At 44.0% G+C, this 21947-nt stretch overlaps 1 protein-coding gene across 3 annotated transcripts in view; it reads left to right on the top strand.

Moving 5' to 3' along the window:
• Positions 1–21947, top strand: part of LOC129344790 (myeloperoxidase-like) — a 46141-nt gene that overhangs the window by 4789 nt on the left and 19405 nt on the right. For all 3 annotated transcript variants that reach the window (XR_008598412.1, XR_008598411.1, XM_055001678.1), the window contains exons 2-11: positions 3848–3925; positions 4988–5078; positions 6297–6472; positions 9827–9953; positions 12491–12620; positions 13743–13928; positions 14336–14648; positions 17742–17902; positions 18914–19157; positions 21542–21709. Coding sequence is in view for 1 of the 3 variants with exons in the window: in XM_055001678.1 (XP_054857653.1) it covers positions 3848–3925; positions 4988–5078; positions 6297–6472; positions 9827–9953; positions 12491–12620; positions 13743–13928; positions 14336–14648; positions 17742–17902; positions 18914–19157; positions 21542–21709 (1674 nt within the window). In the remaining 2 variants the exon portion in view is untranslated. The remainder of the gene's footprint in view (positions 1–3847; positions 3926–4987; positions 5079–6296; positions 6473–9826; positions 9954–12490; positions 12621–13742; positions 13929–14335; positions 14649–17741; positions 17903–18913; positions 19158–21541; positions 21710–21947) is intronic.

The raw sequence follows: 21947 nt of genomic DNA, 5'->3' as shown, positions 1-21947 counted from the left end.
AACACTCTCCGTTGAAGCGGTTCGGACTTACCCAATTTGGATTTTGGACCATGCCCCAATAAGGGTGGAGGTGGACTTGAAGATGGATCGGAGTATGAGACCTTGGGGATACAATAACTTAGTAATGGCAAAAAAAGAGGACATGGATTATATAGGAAAACAGATTAAATTATACTTTAAGGAAAACCGGAATACAGTAGCTACCAACACCCTGTGGGATGCAGCGAAACCAGTAATAAGAGGTTATTGTATAAGGAAAGAAATAGATATTAAAAGGGAGTGGTACCAAAACAGACAGAGGAAGATTCAGGAATTGGAAATGCTTCAACAACAACAAATGAGGAGGTATAACCCACAGGTGCAGATCCAAATAAAAGAAGTACAAAAGGAATTAGATAAGTTAGATGCCATAACATTATGGAAAAAGGAAACATTAATTAAAAATGAATATTGGAGAAGTAGTATAAAATCAACCCAAAGACTAGTCAAATATCTAAGGAATAGAAAAGAGAAACAAAGTGTGAAGAAAATAAGAGAAGGACCCAACATACTGAGGGACCCGAAAGAAATTAGGGAGGCTTCCGCAAGATTTTATCAAAATTTATATGCAGGAAAGAGAATGGCAAAGTTCGAGGAAAAAATACAGTATATAGTTACACAGGAAGATAGACTAAAGTTAGAAAAGGATATAACAGTACAGGAAATAGTTGAGGTAATTAAAGAACTAAAAAGGGGGAAGTCTCCGGGGCAAGACGGTTTCACTGCAGTTTTATAAGGAAATGGTAGGAGTATTAGCACCTGAACTTCAGCTACTTTTTAATGCTATAATGAAGGGGGAACAAGCCCCAAACTCGTGGAGAAAGGTGGAAATAGTGGTGATCCCTAAGCCCCAAAAAGACCCAGAAGTAATTACGTCATATAGGCCAATTAGCCTATTGAATCAGGACTACAAGATTTCTGTTAAAATACTAGCAAATAGATTAAAAGAGGTGATACCAAAACTAGTGAAGGGAGACCAATATGGGTTTATTAAGGGAAGGAATATAGGCCATCCGATTAGAAATATCCTCAATATAATAGAACATGGCCAGAGAAAAAAGCTTGGCCTCCTTAAGCTAGATGTATATAAGGCCTATGACACGCTCTCACATGAATATATTTGGAAGATTATGGACGGATATGGGATAGGTGAAAACTTTTAAGTATGTTATACAAGAAGTATATAAAGGAAGGAAGGCAGTAGTAAGAGTGAATGGTGAGCATTCGAAGGAGTTTAGTATACAGAGAGGAGTAAGGCAGGGATGCCCCCTTTCCCCATATCTTTTTATAATGGGTATGGAGATACTAGTGGATAGAATAAGAAATAATGGTAGAATAGATGGATATTGTATTGGAAAAGAGGAGCTAAAGATTCATCTGTTCACTGATGACATAATGGTAACACTGACAAACCCTAAAGAGGGAATTAGAGAAATAAGAATCATATTGGATGACTTTGAAGCATATTCAGGACTGAAGGTGAATATGGATAAATTCGAAATTATGTACTTCAATGTTGATAAGGCAGAGAGGGGAGAAATAGCAAGGATGACAGGAATGGGACTAGGAGTAAAGAAAATAAAATATTTAGGGATCGAGATTTGGAAAAATTTGAGTAAAACAGGAGAAAGGAATTTTAAAAAGGTTTGGAAGAAGATTAGCAAGGACATGATAAGATGGGCCAATAAGAATTTGAGTATTTCAAATAAAATTAGAGTGGTTAAGATGTTTCTAATCTCGAAAATGATGTACTTATTCCAAACACTCCCAATAGAGTTGAATATAAAACAGCTAGAAAAATGGAATGGGGCAATTAGAGAGTGGATTTTTGGAAGTAAAAAATCCAGAGTTCAATAGAAGTTCATATATAACCCGCAGAACATAATGGGGTGGGGTATACCTAACATAATAAATTATTATGAAGCCTTCAATATTAAAGCACTTATAGATATAGAACAGGATGTAGACCAGAAATGGGTTAGATTGGAAAATGAGCTAAACCAGGGAGTAGGGAGGTTTGGTATTTTTACAAGAGAGGTGAACAAGGAATATGTCAAAGCAAGGGGGCCTAGGAAAACGGTACTGAAGGTTTGGAAGAAATGGCAACCGATTTGGTTAAGTAAACCTTCTGATTGGGCACCAATAGAAAGTATATACGAGGAAGCCAATGATCCGCATTGGTGGGAAGTACTTAAAGAAAAAGGCTTTACTAGAGTAAGGGACATGTATGACGAAGGAGGTCAACTTAAACCTCTGCAAACGATAATAGAGACAATAGGAAAACAATATTGGTTGAAACTGACGGGATTATATAGTGTAATAAGAAAGCAACAGCAAAAGGGGGAAAGGTGCTTGGAGGAAATTGCAGAAGTACTGTATAAAGAGAAGAGGAAGACAAGTAAAGGGCTAGTTGGTAAGATATACAAAATAATGACCACCAACGAGGACTCAATAATTAAAAGCCTTCAGGAGAAATGTCATAGAGAAGGGCTGACCTCAGAAATAACTTTAAAAAAATTAATGGCAGGGGTGAAAAAGATTAAAATGGATAAGTTTAGAGAAATGGAGCTGAAATATTTTACGAAATGGTACACGACACCAGCCCAATTAGCCAATATGGTACAGGGGATGAGTTCGAACTGTTGGCACTGTAACCAGGCTAAAGGCTGGTATTCGCATATGTGGTGGGAATGCGCTAGAGTGCAGACATTTTGGAAGAAAGTATTGGATAGGATAAAAGATAAGACAGGGGTGTCAATACCAATAGATAACAATCTAATGACACTGGGTACCCTAAAGACTGAGAAAATAGAGAGTAAATATCAAGAGGTTCTCAAAGCTATGGTATTAGCCAGGAAAGCTGTGATAGTATTGGGATGGAAAAATGAGAACAAATGGACTATGGAGAATTGGAACAATTATCTCTTTGAATTTGTACGATCAGATATTGTGGCTTTATTTACTGAAGAGAAGACCTGGGAGGAAAAGAAGAGTTCTATTAATAAGAAGTGGTCACCTTATTTTGACTGGATCATGGAGGAAGAAGCCAAGAAGGATATTAACTGGAAACTTTGGACCTTGTGCCTGTGGCTGAAGCAATGACAGATGAAGATTAGGGGAGGGAAGGGAGGGAGGGGAGGGTAAGGAAAAAGGAAACCTGTATAACAATACCGGGAAGTTTACGTTGTAAAAACTTGTGTTAAAATAAAAGGAGCAGGTATCCAAAAAAAATGGAGGTAGGCAGAGATAGCACTGGAAAAGTTAATGAAAATAGCAAAGGAAGGTGACATGTCCGGCTCAGTTTGTAGTTGTGAAATATTTTTATGGGTCGAATATTGTGAATTAAACTGGTTTTAGTGTATGAGCAGCGCAATCCTAAGCAACCACTGGCATGGTGTAGGCAAAGCTGGTCATACCCTGTACAGATATTTTTCAAAGAGTCTCGTGTCCAAGGAGATAAGAGCATAGCAACTGCTCTGGAGTCCTCAGCAGCTCCATTCACATCATCCACCTGCAGCACATGAACTCACCCCCTTCCCCATAAGGGAAAAAGCGTGGGTAAAACCATACCATCTGCTGTAGTAGAGAGGTGCATAGTGGGCCCAGTATGCGCCCAATTAACTACCCTAATTATTCTGAAATGTTTAGTTTTTAATGGGTAGTCTGGTTAGAGTCCTATTGATTATTTTAAGGAAAATCTGGATTCTGGTTCTGACTGATCTGTTGAGATTCAGTTAGATAAGAATTAATGATGTACACCAGGAAACTTTTCATAAAAATGATTTGCCAAAATATTCTTTCTTTCAAGGCATGAGGTTTCACCTTACCCTTTTGGGATTTCTTGTGGCTGTGAAACACGTCCAGTCAGTGGATCCTTCTTTCAATGGTAATATTTCTTTCTCTTGACTTAACAACTGCTTTTAAAAATCTCTTTCGAATGGAGGCGTGTGGTGTCTTTAGTAGCTCAACCACTCCCCTTGCACAGATATGTTTAATTCCGCCAGAAACAAAATTAGAATAACTTCTATTGTTTCAACGAAAACTCCAGGAGAGCTGCTATGTTTGCTTAACTGTATCTCGTACGCCAATCCTGAAAGCAGCAAAACTGGGAGGCACCCACAGACCAGGTGAAAATTTCTACCTACTCAGGGAACTCTCCGTACATGGAAAAATATAGTTTTGTAAATTAATCCAAAGAAAAAAATCCCACCTCCCTTCTCAAAATGACCGTATGATTGCTGAACATGCTTTAGTTAGCATGAAATGTAGAGGATGGTTGAGAGTCAGTTACAAGAAAAAACGGGGAAATTGGCCTATTCGTTCCCTTGACAGTTTATAGAATCTCAGAGGTTTGGTTTTGATATTATGTGTGGAATTTCAAAGTGACCCCCACATACACCGCATGATTTGGGCATCGCCTGTACATTCTGCAGCGCGTATAATCCTAAGAATCCCCTCAGTTCAGCTGATTTGGTACGTCTGGCAATTTTACAACAAAATTCTCCTGGATGTGAACTTATTTCATTTATTTGGATAATAAAACCTGCTAAGAAAAGCAACAAATACCCTAATGTAATTTATTCTCTGACTTCCCCAGTGCCTGAGAGTAAGTTCAAAAAACGTGGAGGAAGGGGAGACAGACTTCTTTCATCCTTTCTTCCACTAGTTCCCCTCATTTCTAGAGAAAATGAACTGAAAACTTTTCTCTTGCTATGTAAATTAAGGCAGTAAAAACAAATTGGAATAATAATGAGCCAAAGAACAAGCAAATATCTTTCATTTCACTTGTTTCTCTGGCACCTGGAGGCCTGGATTAGAATGTTCAAAGAAATCACAGGATGGGGAGACAGGAGAGAGAATGATTCTGATAGTGAAGCTTTCCAATCATCTAAGGAAAACAAATCTTGCAACAGATATTTAATGTTTGTTTCCTAATAATGTGTTCTAGATGTCACAGAGAAGCTGGAAGAGGCTCTTTTGGAAATTGTGAAGGAAGCCAAGTGGCTTGTCGATGCAGCCTACAAGCAGACTCAACAGTGGTAAGCACCAGCCCTTCTCCTTTACACAAACAGCCACTGACCCATCTGGGACTGGGGCTGAAGTACAGCAAGGAGAGTTTCCAAGAAACTTCAAGAATCATCATAGGGCAGCTAGGATACCAACATTTTTTTTAATGGGCCCTGATCCGACGCCTTAAACCGCAGCTTGATATAGATAATTAGCAAGAGAATGCCACACAAAGCATCATCCACATCTATTGTTTTTATCCCTTCTGTGTTTTATCCTCACAACAACCCTTTGGGGTTGGGTAGGCTGAGAGTAACTGATCCATGGTCACCCAGAGAGCTTCATGACAGAAATGGGAATTTAAATCAGGGCCTTCTAGAGTAGACCCCAATCCAACACTCTGGCTGCTGTACCACACTGGCTTATCTGGAAATTGTCTGGCAGGGAAAGAAAAATGTGTTAGAAATAACTGCTGAGAAAGTCAGACAGAGGACATTTCCTATACCTGTAAACTAAATGAGCAGTCAGTGTGATGCGTTGGCAAAAAAGACAAACTCAATCTTGGGTTGTATCAAAAGGGCCATTGCATCAAATCACAGGAGGTCATAGTCCCTCTCTATACTGCCTTGATCAGGCCACACCTGGAGTACTGTGTGCAGTTCTGGATGCTTCACTTTAAAAAGGATGTGGACAAAATTGAGAGGGTGCAGGAGAGAGCTACAAGAATGATCAGGGGTCTAGAGACTGAGCCCTAAGAGGAAAGGCTGAGGACCTTGGGAATGTTTAGTTTGGAGAAGAGGAGATTGAGGGAGGTACATGATTGCTCTCTTTAAATATTTGAAAGGCTGTCATTTGGAGGAGGGCAAGGAGCTGTTCCAGTTGGCAGCAGAGGACAGGACACGAAGCAATGGGTTTAAATTACATGCAGAAAGGTACCGGCTGGATATTAGGAAAAACTTTTTCACAGAGTAGTTCAAAGGTGGAATCGGCTGCCTAGGGAGGTGGTGAGCTCCCTTCACTGGCAGTTTTCAAGAAGAGGCTGGATGAATATTTGTCAGGGATGCCTTAGGCTCATCCTGCATTGCGCAGGGTGTTGGACTAGAAGGTCTGTATGGCCCCTTCCAACTCTGTGATTCTGTGATTCCATATCACATATTGGCAAACAGGTCTCTGACAAAGGAAGGAGGAGATGCTACAAATCCTGATCTCACTGGCTGCAACCTTTATTTCATTGTTCTCTTACTCTCCAGTTTGAAGGAAAGTCTGAAGAAAGAGCAACTCAACCCAGCAGACCTCTTCGCATTTTCCAGACAACCCAGGGGAAGATCGAAGGAGGCAGTCAGAGCTGCCGATTACCTGCACAGCACCTTGGACCTCCTGAAAAAGAAGCTGAAACAGGATATCATAAGGGATTTTAATCTCCAAGGTAAATGGGTAGGGCTGTGGCCACAGGGGAACTGTGAGGGGAACTGGGTGCCTCAGGGATGTTTAAGTCTGTCTTGTGGGATTTTCACCTTTTTCAGATTTGGAATTTTTCTTTATTTAAACTATAAACAATAACATAAAAGCTATAGACAACAGACATAGAGGATAAAAACGTTCTAAAAAGAAGACACACTAGCAATACATAAACAAGTGAAAAAAGAAAAAGAAACCCTTAAACTAAACTACAGATTGAATTCCGATTTTCTCTGCCACAAATATAGATCATTTTCAGAATCTCACTTATTCTAAGTTAAACATAAAAGCCCTCTTTTTTCTATTGTTCATGGTTCTTAATCCATAAATCTGGATGTCATCAAGTCCTTATTCTCCATTTTATGTAAAAAGTCTATCAACGGTTTCCATTCAGTCAAAAATGTAACTAATGTCTTTTCCCTAATCAGAGAAGTAAGTTGCGAACTCAGACACTTTTATCCACCATTCCTCCTTTCACCTTTTTCAAACCAAACGAGAGATCAGTTCTCCTGAAGAAAATGGCATCTATACAGGGCTTTTTTTCTGGGAAAAGAGGTGGTGGGTTGCCCTCGGAGAAAATGGTCACATGGCTGGTGGCCCTGTCCCCTGATCTCCAGACAGAGGGGAGTTTAGATTGCCCTCTGTGCCGCTCCAGCCGCGCGGAGGGCAATCTAAACTCCCCTCTGTCTGGAGACCAGGGGGCGGGGCCACCAGCCATGTGACCATTTTCAAGAGGTTCCGGAACTCCGTTCCACTGTGTTCCAGCTGAAAAAAAGCCCTGCATCTATAGCTTTAGCAAAGCATCCCCACTGAGCTTCGGAGCTCTCCAAACTCCCTTTCCTAACTCTTTCCCCAAACATCCAGGAATTCCCCAACCCAGGGCTGGCAACCCAACTGAAGTTCTATAAGCCTTACAGGTTAAAGGGGAATGATTAGAGACTTGGAGGGGATTGTTATTATGGAGTTTAATTACCTCTTGTTTTTATGGCCCTGGGCCTGAAACCTGAGTCATTTTTGCCTGTCACAAAATCCTACATCTGCTGGCATGAACGAGGACCTAAAAACTGATTTAAAATGTGTTTTTTCTCCTCTCATTTTTATTTTGTAAAATTGGGCTTGAGGAAGAATTCTGAGGAACTCAAAAGCTTGCACACTGTTATGTTTCAGTGGGTTGGTCCTAATAAAGTAGGGTTGCCAACTCTGGGTTGGGAAATTCCTGGAGATTTGGGGAGGGGACATGGGGGGGTTCAGTGAGGGGAGGGAATTCAGCAGGGAATAATACCATAGAGACCACCTTCCAAAGGAGCCATTTTCTCGGTTGTCATTCAGGGAGATGTCATTGTCCAATGGGACATTGCTGAGTAAATAGGCATATGATCAGACTGGTTGTGTTGGTACAGTGAACACCATCAGAGGAAAGCTTAGCAGATTCTTCTCTGGCTGCGATGGGCAAATGGCAGTTGTTAGTCTTTTAAGGTACCAGTGGACTTCTGTTTTATAAAAGAAAGATGGTGATAATGATAACAACTGTCTTATATACTGCTCTTCTAGACAGATTAGTGCCTCACCCAGAGAACAAGTAAGTGTTATTATTATCCCCACAATCCAGCTGGGGAGCTGGGCTAAGAGGAGTGGCTTACTCAAGGCCACCTACTGAGCTCATGGCAGTAGAGGGATTCGAACCAGTAGAGTGCTTTCGCAGCCGAACCACTTAACCACAATTATCTCACAGCAGAGGCATTATACCTATGAGTGGGCCTCAGGGAAGTCTTCAGAGTCGACCTCAGCATCTGTCACTCCTTTCTGACTTTTGATGCCACAGATGTGCTCAATTCTGCAAATTTTGTAATTTTTTTCTAAATTTTATTTTTACTCTAAAGCAAAGGCCCTGGGATGCCAAGACCACTTGATAGATATTCTTCTGAATATTATTAAAATTTAAATTTGTGAAAACTTATTTAACAAATTAAACTATTTAAGAACATTATACAAATCTTACAGAAAAGTCAAATGACCCATGACTTTAGAAGTAAAAAGCAGATGCAAAATGTATTGGGACCAGGGTACTTCAGGAAAGTTCTGTTCCTTTTCTCAGATTGAAAATGGCTGCCTGGGCAGCTATTCGCTGCTGTAGAAAAAAAGACAGACTTAATCAGAGTAGCTGTCTTTTTTCCTAATGGGACTAAAAGCAGCTAGGTTCTCTTTCATATTAACTTACATTCACCCCAGGACAAAATAAGGCATATATATAGGTCTACCTCAACAACGTCTCCTGCATCCCCTCATCTTTCTCTGCTGTGCTTTGACAGCCTCAGAGTTTGCTTCAAAGTATTTCTGTGCACGGTGTGGGGAAGGATCTCAATCATTTTAAGACTGCCTTTAAAAAAAAGTTACTTTCATAAAACAATACTGGGGGCGAGGGGAGAACTCTCTAACGTAATCAAAACAGAGAGAAGAACAATGGACTATTAGAATATAATTCATAAATAGGGAAAAGGTTTTCCTTCAATACTTGTTGATAGTTTATCATTTCAAAATTTCTTAAACCAGTTCCAGTTTTCTCAAACTGTACAATCCTGGGCAGAATCACTACAGTTTAAGCCTGCTGATATCAGCCCCAGGCAGTTTCCAGTCTCACTCCAGCCATGAAATAATCAGCAACTGAGTTCTTCTCTCAGACTGGCCCCTTTTCTATGGCCCTTGGCTTGGATCTTGTGTGTGCTTTTCTTGTGGGTTTCTCTTCCCTCTGGCCGCAGCAGAGGACAACATCCGCTGCGGCGCTCATTTACATTCTAACAACAACAACATTCGATTTATATACCACCCTTCAGGATGACTTAACACCAACTCAGAGCAGTTTACAAAGTATGTTATTATTATCCCCACAACAAAACACCCTGTGAGGTGGGTGGGGCTGAGAGAGCTCTGAGAGAGCTGTGACCGACCCAAGGTCACCCAGCTGGCTTCAAGCAGAGGAGCGGGGAATCAAACCCGGCTCTCCAGATTAGAGTCCCGTTGCTCTTAACCAGAAGAAGCAAGCTCCGTAGCAGAGATTGTGTTCTGCTGTGGGCAAAGCAAAGTACGTGTGGAATACATTCATGGGATCCAAGCTCTGATCTCTGTATTTGATTTTTGCTAATGTCTTTGTAAACTTGTGTTTATTGGCATTGTTTATGAAATTGTCCTTGAGACTGACTGTACTAATTTCACACTGTGTAATCTGCCTTGAGTCTCAGTGAGAAAGGTGGACTATAAATGACATAAATAAAAGAAAATAAATCTCCACAGACCACTGGTGACACCTCTCCCTTTACTCCTCTAGATGTGCTCACATCAGCCCACAAGCAAATAATCTACAAGGCGACTGGATGTGCCCAGCAAGAGCTGATCACATGTGACTGTGATGAGAAGAGTCCCTACCGGACAATTACAGGCGAATGCAATAACATGTGAGATTCCAGCTCTTAGAAGGATGTGAGAGAGGGTGTGGTACAGGGGCAGTCCCCATTTCTCGCTCATTGCTACTGTGGCAACAAAGCCCTGGCTTGCACAATGATTTTTTTCTGTGTTTTCTGTCCCACCCTTTTCCTTCCCCTCACCACTAGGATTAACAACCTCAAGGTGGGGCCTTGAGTTCTTCTGGAATTACAAATGATCTCTAGACCACAGACATAGGTTCCCTTGTGGGAAATTTCAGTTTTGGGGGATGAACTCTGTGAGGTACCAAAAGGTTGGAAGAAACAAAAGTCCTAGAGTAGCTACAGCATGTGAATGCTGTTTCCTCTATGGTATACCATAAAGACAGTAAAAATACAAAGGCCAGAAGACAGTTGAGGATTGAGAGAGGAATGGGGCTGCTGTTTACTAGAATTTTGGGTGGATTTTTATGGATAGATATTTCTCCTTAAACACTGAGAAAAACCCATAGACAATTGTAAGGTTTTTTTAGGCTGAGTGGAACAAAACATAAGAGAGAGCTGCTGTAGCACAGTGGTTAAGCGGTTCAGCTGCAAATCAGCACTCTACTGGTTCAAGTCCCACTACTGCCATGAGCTCAGTAGGTGGCCTTGAGTAAGTCGCTCCTCTCAGCCCCCAGCTCCCCAGTTGTATTGTGGGGATAATAATAACACTAACTTGTTCACTGCTCTGGGTGAGGCACTAATCTCTCTAGAAGAGCGGTATATAAACACATTATTATTATTATAACATGATAGAGCCTGTTATACCAGGACAAACACTCAGGGTGTGATTATGATATACTGAACACATAAATACAGAAGCTTATAATGGAAGTAAGTTGGGAGAAAAGTCTCATGGGAGGCATGATATTTAAAAACTGAATTTTGGAGGGAACTGACCTGATACAGGGGAGGGAGGAGCTGACCTTTGACCTGGACATGCCATCTCAGGATGTGATAGCACATCTCCTTAAATTCCCTCCCCAAACTCTACATTCCCAGATGCCGCCCAAAAATCTTCAAGAATTTCCCAAGCCACAGTTGGAAACCCCGCTTCCTATTGGCAGGCTTTTTTTGCCATTGTATGTATTTCAAGAGATGAAAAAGAAAGCAGCAAAAACTCCTCCAGGGGGAAACGGTAGCAGATGTGGATCAGGAGGTGTGGAAATCTCGACCTTCTTATTCACGCTCTCCTTAAACTTTCTTTTAATATAATCTTTCAGGAATTATTTTTATTTATGTCATTTATAGTCCGCCTTTCTCACTGAGACTCAAAGTGGATTACATAAAATCCACTATGGAGTTGGGGAAAACCTGGGAAGTTGAAGAAAGCATGACAATGTCACGTACAAGCCAAAATAAAAACCATTACTGTTTAGGGGGGAGGGGAAGGACGTACAGCAAGAACTCCTTGCAGATGCCGCTCTTGTGGCAAGGAGATCAAATTGTGAGTCATGATGAAGTCCCATGTTCTAGTCTCTCACCAGCCATAAAACAACTCACGGAGTTTCCCTGAGTTTCTCTCACAGGCCTCTAGCTCAGTGAGGGAGAACAAAAGTGACCTCAAAGGAGCTAATTCCTAGGGTGGCCAACCTTCCAGTGGGGCCTGGAGATCTCCTGGAATTGATATTTTCACTACAAAGATCAGTTCCTCTGGAGAAAATGGCAGTTCAGAGGGCAAACTGTGTGGTATACCATAGATTCTAGGTGAAATTCCCAACCAAATTCCCCTTCTACAGGTTCCACCCCCAAATCTCCAGGATTTCCTAACCCAGGATTGATCACCTTACTGCCCCCCCTCCCCACACGCAACATAGGGGAAATGATACCAGCAATTCCTCCCCTGTCTTCCTCTAAAGACGGCAGCCTCCCAAACTGCCTGTTCTGTTATTGTTTGTAAGGGATTTTTTTTTTAAAAAATTAATTTTCCCAACAAAACTATATACATATAGAAAAAATGGACAAGTTGTGATGAAATTTCGAAGTTGCAATACAACAAAATATATAAACACTGGATAGCAAGTTAATATATGGCAATTGTTTTAAGACTACCTGGAAGTTTTGTAAGGTATTTAATGAAATATGAGCTACAGGGACTTGGGGGAGTGGTTGTTTTTTATTGATTTTCTTTTAATTATAGATTGTAAGCCACTTTGAGCCACAAAAGGGGAGGTGGGGTATAAATATTTTGTTTTTCAAAAATAATGTATAGATTTTGGATCCATACACTGCTCTCGTGTGCATTACATCTTACTAACAACAGTTCTGTAAGGACAGCCAGTGCTAGCATCCCCATATTACAGACTGGCAAACTGAGGCTTTAACAAACGTCAGCCTTTGTGCCATGGTACTGTCTACTTGGGCTGGTGGCAGTTTTTGACATGGAGATACTGGGCATTGAACCAGGGACCTTTTGACAGAAAAGTGTGCTCCTTGCCGCCATGATTTTACCCTCCCCTGTAGTAAGAACCTCCTTCTTCTCGTTCTACTTTTCCAAATGAATGTTTGGTTTTCATGGAATATTGCAGAAGAAACCCTACTTTGGGAGCTTCAAACCGGCCATATGTCAGGTGGCTACCTCAGGAGTATGAAGATGGTGTCTCTGTCCCACGTGGCTGGACAGAAACTAAGCTGTATTCTGGATTTCCTTTGCCCTTGGTAAGGACTCGGAGCTCATGTCTGATTAATTTCATTTGTACTTTTAAGATCTGGATTTCTGCTTTTCATTCTGGATGTGATAAAGATTTGGGATTGAAGAAAGGAGCACAAAAGCTATGGAAAGGAGAGATTTGTTTATTATTATTATTATTATTATTATTATTATTATTATCATCATCATCATCATCATCATCATCATCATCATCATCATCATCAGGGGTCATTTCGTAGAAAAAGAGCTTGAGGAACTCATTAGCATAACTCATTAGCATATGCCACACCCCTTGCCACCACCGGCATTAGTGTCATTTGTATAACTGATTTGCATATGCCACACCCACTGACATCACCTATCCTGGCTGTTTTGGACCCAATCCTGGCCATTCAGGGCCAAAATTGGGCCCAAAATGGCAAAAGGGGGCTGAAAATGGCTGAATAGGGACCCAAAATGGTCAGGATCGGGCCTCTGATGGCGGGAGAGTGATCCACCACCCGTCAGAGGCCCGATCTGGGCTATTTTGGCCTCAATCAGGCCCAAAATGGCAGAGAGTCAGGTGGGTGGGGCCACCTGACATGTGACCTCTTTGGGGAACTGCCGGAACTGCATTCCTGTGCATTCCCCCTTGAAATGAGCCCTGATTATTATATTTATTTTTTTATTTTACTTTATTTATACCTTGCCTTTCTTCCCAATGGAGACCCAAAGTGGCTTTTCCTCCATTTTTTCCTCATAAAAACCCTGTGACGTAGGTCAGGCCAAGACAGCGTGACTGGCCCAAGGTCACCCAGCCAGCTTTCATGGCCGAATGGGGAATTGTACCTGGGTGGCCCAGTTCTTAGTCTGTTCACTCTAGCCACTACACCACACTGGGTCTCAGGAAACACCGAGGAAAGGGGGCTTGGTAAACCAGAGTTATTTGGGACAGGAAGCCAACCTATGGAAGTTATTGGGGGGGAGGAATATTGATTTGAAATAATTAGTATTCCCTCAGCAGTTATTCACTCACAAAGAAATTTCACTTGCTAGCCATTTCTGGTACACTGACCACTTGCACAAGAGAAATATCTCAGGACAGGTGAGCAGTTGAGTGCTTGCTGACAGGCGCATCTTCCCTGCTACAGGTCCGGGCTGTGTCCAATGAGATCGTCAGCTTTCCCAATGACAAGTTCACCGAGGACCAGCAACGATCTGTCATGTTCATGCAGTGGGGCCAGTTTCTCGACCATGATTTGGATCTGGGCCTTGCTGAGCAGACAAGGGTTTGCAGCACCACATGCGACAAAGTGCCTCCTTGCTTCCCCATCAAGGTTCGTGGGTCTCCTTGGCTTCTTCTAGCCCCCTCTACAGCCATTGCTCGTCAATTACCAACAGTGCTATGCAAAAACGTATGTTCTTGTGGATTCCTCCAGGACATTTTGTGACTTCACAGATGATGCTGTAGCATGAAACCCAGTTACAGCACTTCAGCATCTTTTGTGGCATCACAAGAGACCCTTGGGGAAAGACGAACCTCAGTCAGCCCAAATTCACTGCACGATGATTCACCCCAAAATGAAGATGGGAACTGGTGACACAGCCAAGAGATGGGAGGCAGTAGCAGCCAGACATTTAGATGAAGTGTAGACTGGCCCTCATATTCTTCTTTGCTTGAGAGAAAAGAGAATTCTGGTTTTCTGAGTATGGGGGTTTAATTCTACTTTCATTTTTGCTTCAGTTACCCTGCGATGACCCCCGGATTGTGAACATAAGCTGTCTTCCCTTCACCCGGGCAGCCCCTGTATGCAATGGCAGCTTTGCCATTCGAAACCAGATCAACGTTATCACAGCCTTTATTGATGCCAGCCAGGTGTACGGAAATGAAGTGAGAGTGGCACAGGAGCTGCGAAATGGTACAAGTGAGGGTTTGATGGCTGTCAACAAGAACTTCACAGATAAAGGCTTGGCCTTCCTCCCCTTCCTCCCCAATGAACGATCAACTGCCTGCCTCGTAACTGATCCACAGCACAAAATCCCCTGTTTTCAAGCGGGTAAGTCATGGCCTAACAGATCATGTTTCTTTCTTTATTTAGCAGCACTGATACTTTGCCTTTCTCAAAAAGACTCGGACATACACACACAGAGCTTATGGGTCGCCCCAAGGGGATGAAGGGCAAATCTGCAGCAAGAAGAGGGAATTGGTGAAAACCAGGGCTTTTTTTTCAGCTGGAATGCAGTGGAACGGAGTTCCGGAACCTCTTGAAAATGGTCACATGGCTGGTGGCCCCGCCCCCTGATCTCCAGACAGAGGGGAGTCTGGAGATCAGGGGGCGGGGCCACCAGCCATGTGATCATTTTTGCCAAAGGCAATTTAAACTTTTAAAAACTCCCCCCTTGTTCCAGCTGACCCAAAGTGATATCATTGGTCCTGGGAACATGCATGCACTTTGCGCACGCTCATATGGTACCAGGGGGCACCACCTCCCGCCAAGAGTTGCCCCCTGTGCTGGCAACCCACTGAGTTCCACCACCTCTTTTCCCAGAAAAAAAGCCCTGGTGAAAACTACTGCCCCCTCTTTCCATTAGCGGAAAAATTTAGTTTCAAATATTAGGGTTGCCAACCTCCAGGTGGTGGCTGGAAATCTGGAATTACAGCTTATCTCCAAACAACAGAAATCCGTTCTCTCAGAAAAAAAATGGCTGTTTTAGAGAATAGACTATATGACATTATAACTTGATGAGGTCCCTCCTCTCTCCAAGCCCTACCTTCCCCACAGTCCACCCCCCAAATCTCCAGGAATTTCCCAATCAGGAGCTGGCAACCCTTGTAGAATCAACCTAATATGAAAGCCCAGCAACAAAAGTACCCTCCTATAAAGTTCTGTTTTACTCAGTCCACAAAAGGTCAAAAGCATGGAGGTTTTTATGACTTCCTCTGGTAAGTGGGAAGGGTTCTTAAAAGGCCTTTGTCAGATGAACCAAGCCAGACCCAGTGGTACATAAAAGAAGTCGCAGTCCTATAGATGTTTATAACATTAATAACAGTAAATAACATTAATAATGAAATAAATTATATCCCACTCTTAGGGAACCCTAGCAGCTTCCAACATCTCTCCTCCCTCATTTTATCCTCACAACAGCCACTCCGCAAGGAAGGTTAGGCTGAACGGAAGTGACTGGCCCCAAGTCACACAGCAAGCATCCATGGAGATTTGAAATGGGCTCTCTCACATCCTAGTCTAACACTTTTTCCACTGTGCCACATGGGCAATCATTGCCCCAGGCCATGAAAGGGTTTATAAATAATGACCAATTGAACCCAGACACGAACCGACAGGATCTGTGTAATATGGCTTGCTTCTGATAATCATAGAGCTGCAGCATTTGGCAGAAGCTGAACTGTCAAATTGCATTCATGGTCAGTTCCATCCAGAGTTTATTGCAACAGTGCCATTTTGGGGTTACTGTGGTGTGGATCCAGGTGGCTACATTGGCTGGATCAAGGCTGGATCAAGCCTACATGTACGCCAGATGAAAATGGAGGAAAGCTTTTTTTTTTGCAGCAGCAGAATTTATCTGTTTCTCCAGCAACAGTGCTAGATGAAACAACACGCTGAAACAACATCCCCCCCCCCCAGGACTGCTAACTGAAGCAGCAAAGGTCAGCTGTACCCCATCAAACATGGGGAGCACCTGACCCTCAAAAACTTCAGCCTTACTTACCAGCATCACTGCTGTCTTTTTCAACTTGTTCACCTTTACCTGCTTCACCATAGCAACCAAGCACTGCTTCAGAATCATCACAGCAGTTTCAGTTCTCTTAACCAGAGAAATCTCTAGCTGGCATACTGAGCAAGATTAGGGTCCAGGGTCACTTTAAAGGCCAACTAGGGCCGTTACCAGATGGCTTACCTGCACCTGCAACGTCGCGCCATGTTGCGGGGAAAACGCGAAATATCGCATTTTCTCATGCGAGTTTTGAGTGACGTCATGTGACGTCGCTTAAAACTCGCACAAGAAAATGCGATATTTCACATTTTCCCTGCAACATGGCGTGACGTTGTGGGTGCAGGTAAGCCATCTGGAAACGGCCTAGATTTCCAGGGTATGAGCTTTTCTAAGACAAAGGGAGTTGTGACTCTCGAAAGCTGATACCCTAGAAATCTACCTGGTTTCTAAGGTGCAACTGCACTCGAATCTTGCTGTTCTACTGCAGACCAACACAGCTACCCACCTGGAACTACCTAGATGAGGAGGGGTTGCCTTCACACAGCATGTCTTAGGAAGGCACACTCTCATCTATTTAGTGGTGACCAGGACATTTTTTCAGCGGGAACACGGTGGAACGGAGTTCCGGCACCTCTTAAAAATAGTCACATTGCCAGTGGCCCCACCCCCTGATCTCCAGACAGAGGGGAGTTTAGATTGCCTTCTGCGCTGCAATCTAAACTCCCCTCTGTCTGGAGATGGGGGGCAGGGCCACCAGCCATGTGACCATTTTCACCGAGGTCAATTTAAACTTTAAAAAACTCTCCCCTTGTTCCAGCTGACCCAAAGTGACATCATTGTGCGGTCCTGAGTTCCTCCACTGAGTTCCACCACCTGTTTTCCCAGAAAAAAAGCCCTGAGTGAGGCCTTAGGGAAAAAACCTTCTCACCACCGAACACAACATCATGGAATTCCCTCTCCAAGAGTTTTATCATGCCTCCTCAAATACAGGCAGTTTTCAAAGACCTCTCTTTCACACTTGGTCTTTCAATTGTCTTAGGGCCAAGCTACAAGTGACAAATGATCAAGTGGATCAAGTGGAGCACAAATGAACAGGGAAGAATACACGTGAGTCTGTTCACTTGCCGTTCAAGTGTCATTCGTCAATTGTAGCTTGGCTCTCAGTAACTGTTTCGCGTCCCATGTTTTCAACGGTTTCACGCTACCAAGGTAGTCACGGGACGCACGGGAGGTATTGAATTCAATTCTGTGTCCATCCTGATTTTCTTCTAATTGGAGTGTAAGCAGCATAGTTACTTGGCCTTACTTTATCCTGTATCTTTTTTAGTTACGTAAGCAGCCGTCAGTGTCTTTCCTTCAGAGAAAGGTGGTGTAGGAGTTACATAAACATACAGACAAATTCTGGTTTTTTTAAGGGGACTTCCGGGTTGACGAAATGCCGGAGCTGACAGCGCTGCAAACGCTCTTCTTGCGAGAGCACAACCGCCTGGCCACTGAGCTGAAGCGGCTGAATGTGCACTGGGACAGTGAGACGCTGTACCAGGAGGCCCGGAAGATTGTAGGGGCTCTCATGCAGGTACGGAGCAAACTGTTGCATCTGCTCTAGTGAAGTCAGATGTAAGCTGCTTTGTCTCGGCAGGTGCTGGGCTGAAGGTGGGCCAGATATAGGGGTGCCAGACCCCCAGTGGGGGCGGGGAATCCCCCGCCCTCGCCCCTCACACCCCGCCCCCACTTACCTGGCCAGAGGGGAGGCGCGCACCCTCTGTGCGTGCTCCCCTGCAGAGCTGCGCGCTCCCACAGATCGGGCCCGTTTTGAGGCGCTGCGGAGCGCAGGAGCGCTCCTGCGTGCTGCAGCGTCCCAAAACGGGCCCGATCCACCCCAAAACAGCTGTGGATCTGGCCCGTTTTGGCACAGATCGGGCCCATTTTGGGACGCTGCAGCGTATAGGAGCGCTCCTGCGCTCCGCAGTGGCTCAAAATGGGCCCAATCTGGGCCAAAACAGGCCTGATCCATGGGCATGTTTTGGGCTGCTGTGGAGTGCAGGAGTGTTCCTGCGCTCCACAGCAGCCCCCAATGCGAGCCCCTGCGGAGTGTGGATGTGCTGGGGGGGACGTGTGCAGCATGATGATGTCACTTCCTGGAAGTGACATCATCGTGCTTTGTGGGAGCACGCGTGCACCCCCCCCACACACACACACAGGACAGAGGCAAGAACCAGGCCCAGATCCCCCGCTGGGAGCTTGAGGGGGCCTGGCAACCCTAGCCAGATACCTGAAGTATCCTCTGTATGGATGCTGATAGGGCCCTGGATGTAATGTGAGCCAGAACTTGTTTATTACATCTCTGGCCCTCTTGGCCTGTAAAATTGTGTTGGTAGGATCCCAGTTCCTCACAGAGAGAGAGAGCAACTCTTCTTAAGACGACGCTGTGTTTAGGTCTTTTAAAATTCATGGGTGCTGTGTGGGTATGGTTGTTCTTTTACTGGCATGAGAGCTGCCCACGAACCCATGTTCAGGGAGTAACAACTTGAAGTCACTTCTCCTTTGACACCAGTTGTCTCGTGTTTACTCCCCACTTCCTTTGCAGAAAATTACATACACAGATTACCTGCCTGAACTCCTGGATCCCATTTCTGGGAGAATCCTGAAACGCTACCAAGGCTACAACTCCTCAGTGGACCCTCGTATCTCCAGCGTCTTCACCAATGCCTTCCGTTTTGGACATGCTACAGTCCGTCCTTCAGTGAACCGCTTGGATGCCCGTTACCAGCTTGTGAGCCGAATTCCTCTCCAGCGACAATTCTTAGCTCCGTGGAGTGTCGTGAGACTAGGTAGAGTCTGACCGCATGCCAGCTCTCTGCATCCTTGACTGTGGAAAGATAGCTGACATCTTTACCTCAGAAGTGCGGTTGCGCTATGCTGTGCTGAAATTAAGCATATAACAAAAAAACCACCACCCACCACATCTTTAAGAAAAGCTTAAAGCACTTGAGTTTTTTAAGGGTAGAATAAAGGTCATTCTGGGGGAAGAAAAGGACACTGCAGAAGTTCTGAAAATTAGGAAATGTCTGCTCTCTTGCTTGAGACACAGAGCCAGAGCTTATTTCGAGGGGGAACGCGCAGGAACGCAGTTCCAGCATTTCCCCAAAGAGGTCACATGTCAGGTGGCCCCACCCACCGCTCGGCCATTTGGGCCCATTTTGGCCTGGATTGGGGCCAAAACGGCCCAGATTGGGCCTCTGACAGGTGGTGGATCACTCTCCCACTCAGCAGCGGCCTGATCCTGACCATTTTAGGCCTCTTTTCAGCCATTTTCAGCCCCTTTTTTGCCATTTTGGGCCCAATATCGGCCCTGAATGGCCAGGATTGGGTCCAAAACAGCCAGACTAGTTGATGTCAGGAGGTGTGGCATATGCAAATCAGTTACGCTAATGATACACTGCCAGTGATGTCAAGGGCCGTGGCATATGCTAATGAGGTATGCTAATGAGGTATGCTCATGAGTTCCTCCAGCTCTTTTTCTATGAAATGACTCCTGCACAGAGCTATGCAACAAAGCTGATTTGTGTGTACAGAACCTTTTGTCTGATTCAATAAGACTCTTCAACTGTTGTAATGAGCAGCCATGCTAGGGATAAGAATAGGGTTGCCAACTCTGGCTTGAGAAATTCCTGGAGATTTGGGGGTGGAGCCTGGGGGTGGGATGGGGAGGGACCTCAACAGAATATAATGCAATAGAGTTCATCCTCCAAAGCAGCCATTTTCTCAGAGGGAACTGATCACTGTAGTCGAGATCAGTTATAATTCCAGGAGCTCTCCAGCCCCCACCTGAAGGTTGGCAACCCAAGCAAGGAATAATGTAAAAAGCAGAGCAGCTTTCCCATCAAAGAAAGGAACAGAACAGCCTCTGAGCCAGCAAGTACATGGAGGATATAGGTCTATCAACGATTATTAGCAATGGTATCTAAAGAGAGCACCCATATTCAGAGGCAGTGTACCTATAGATACTAAATGCTGGAGGCAAGCTACAGGCGATACAAGGTTCTAATTACAGACTTCCTGTGGTTTGTGTCTGAGAATGATTGCTTGACCAGATAGACCCTTGGTCTGCAGGGCTTTTCTTAAGCTGCAGTACTGCAGCCCAAACTCTGCTCATGACCTGAGTTCTATCCTGGTGGAAGCCGGGTTCAGGTAGCCGGCTCAAGGTTGACTCAGCCTTCCATCCGTCTGAGGTCGGTAAAATGAGTACCCAGTTTCCTGGGGGTAAAGTGTAGATGACTGGGGAAGGCAATGGCAAACCACCCTGTAAAAAGTCTGCCAAGAAAACATCGTGATGTGATGTCCCCCATGGGTCAGTAATGACTCGGTGTTTGCACAAGGGACTACCTTTACCTTTAGCCATTTTTTAAAAAAATGCCATCAAGTTGCAGTTGACTGATGACAACCCCGTAGGATTTTCAAGGCAAGAACTGGTTTGCCATTGCCCGCCTCTGTCTAGCAACCCTTGTCTATCTTGATGGTCTCCCACCCAAGTACGAACCAGGGCTAACCCTGCTTAGCTTCCAAGAGCTGATGAGATCAGGCTAGCTTGGGACCTCCAGGTCAGGGCTACAGTAGGGGGAAATGATGAATAGGTTCATGAGGGCAACATAAAACAAGAGCATCATTCTTGCTCCAGGGATACATTCAGTATCCCCTTATATGCAATTTGGAATGTCCCACTAGGACCCTCAATGAATACCTGAAATGGATTCTGAAAGTTATTTGGCAGGTTGTAATCCATGGCAAAACTTGGGTAGAACTGGGTGAAGTCATTCTGCTTTCCACCAAACCCTTCTCATAGGGGAACCTAGTTTGGAAAAGTGAACGGAAGTGATGCAGTCCATGGTAAATGGTAAATGGTTGATTCAATGATGGCCCTCAGAGACGGAAAAAAGCAAAAGGAAACTACTAGTTTCATGTTACGTGTGGAGTTAACAGATCACCTTGTCACAATTCTGGAAAGCTGTGGTGTCAAACCACTTTTTGTAACCTATGTTTCCAGACCTATATATGCAGTCAGGAATGCTAGTTTTAAAAAATGATCTGAGACTTCCAGACTGCAGGCAGGAATCTCTGTTTAGTTCTCTCTGTCTTCCAGCCTAGCGAAACTTAAGTGCTTTTAGAAATAAAGATGACAGTTATTGTTTTTTAGCACTTGTTTTCGTTTTTGTAGGAGGAATTGACCCTATTCTGCGAGGTATGTTGGCTAAGCCTGCCAAATTATTCAGACAAGACCAATTTGTAGTGGAGGCACTCAGGAACCACCTCTTTGAACAAACTACAACTGGACTGGATTTACCCTCTCTGAATATGCAACGTGGCCGAGATCATGGCCTGCCAGGTAACGCAGACAGGTGCCACCCACCAATCTACAATTGCCTATAGGTGAGGATGGTTAGGGCTGAGCCAAATTTTCATGACATGCCTTATATGCAAAAAACAGAAGGCGTTTGGGGTTATCCAGAATGGTCTCCAAAATACCCTGAACTGGCCTGTCTGGGATTCCCAGGTAGCATTATATGGTATAAGTTTCAATTTTGCTCAGCTAGAAGCATTATGCTGTGGGATCACATGACGCC

This window comes from Eublepharis macularius, chromosome 17 (genome assembly GCF_028583425.1).
Source record: "Eublepharis macularius isolate TG4126 chromosome 17, MPM_Emac_v1.0, whole genome shotgun sequence".
Lineage (NCBI taxonomy): Eukaryota > Metazoa > Chordata > Lepidosauria > Squamata > Eublepharidae > Eublepharis > Eublepharis macularius.
Note: the sequence above shows the minus strand (reverse complement) of the source record. Positions and strands in the feature narration are given on the sequence as shown.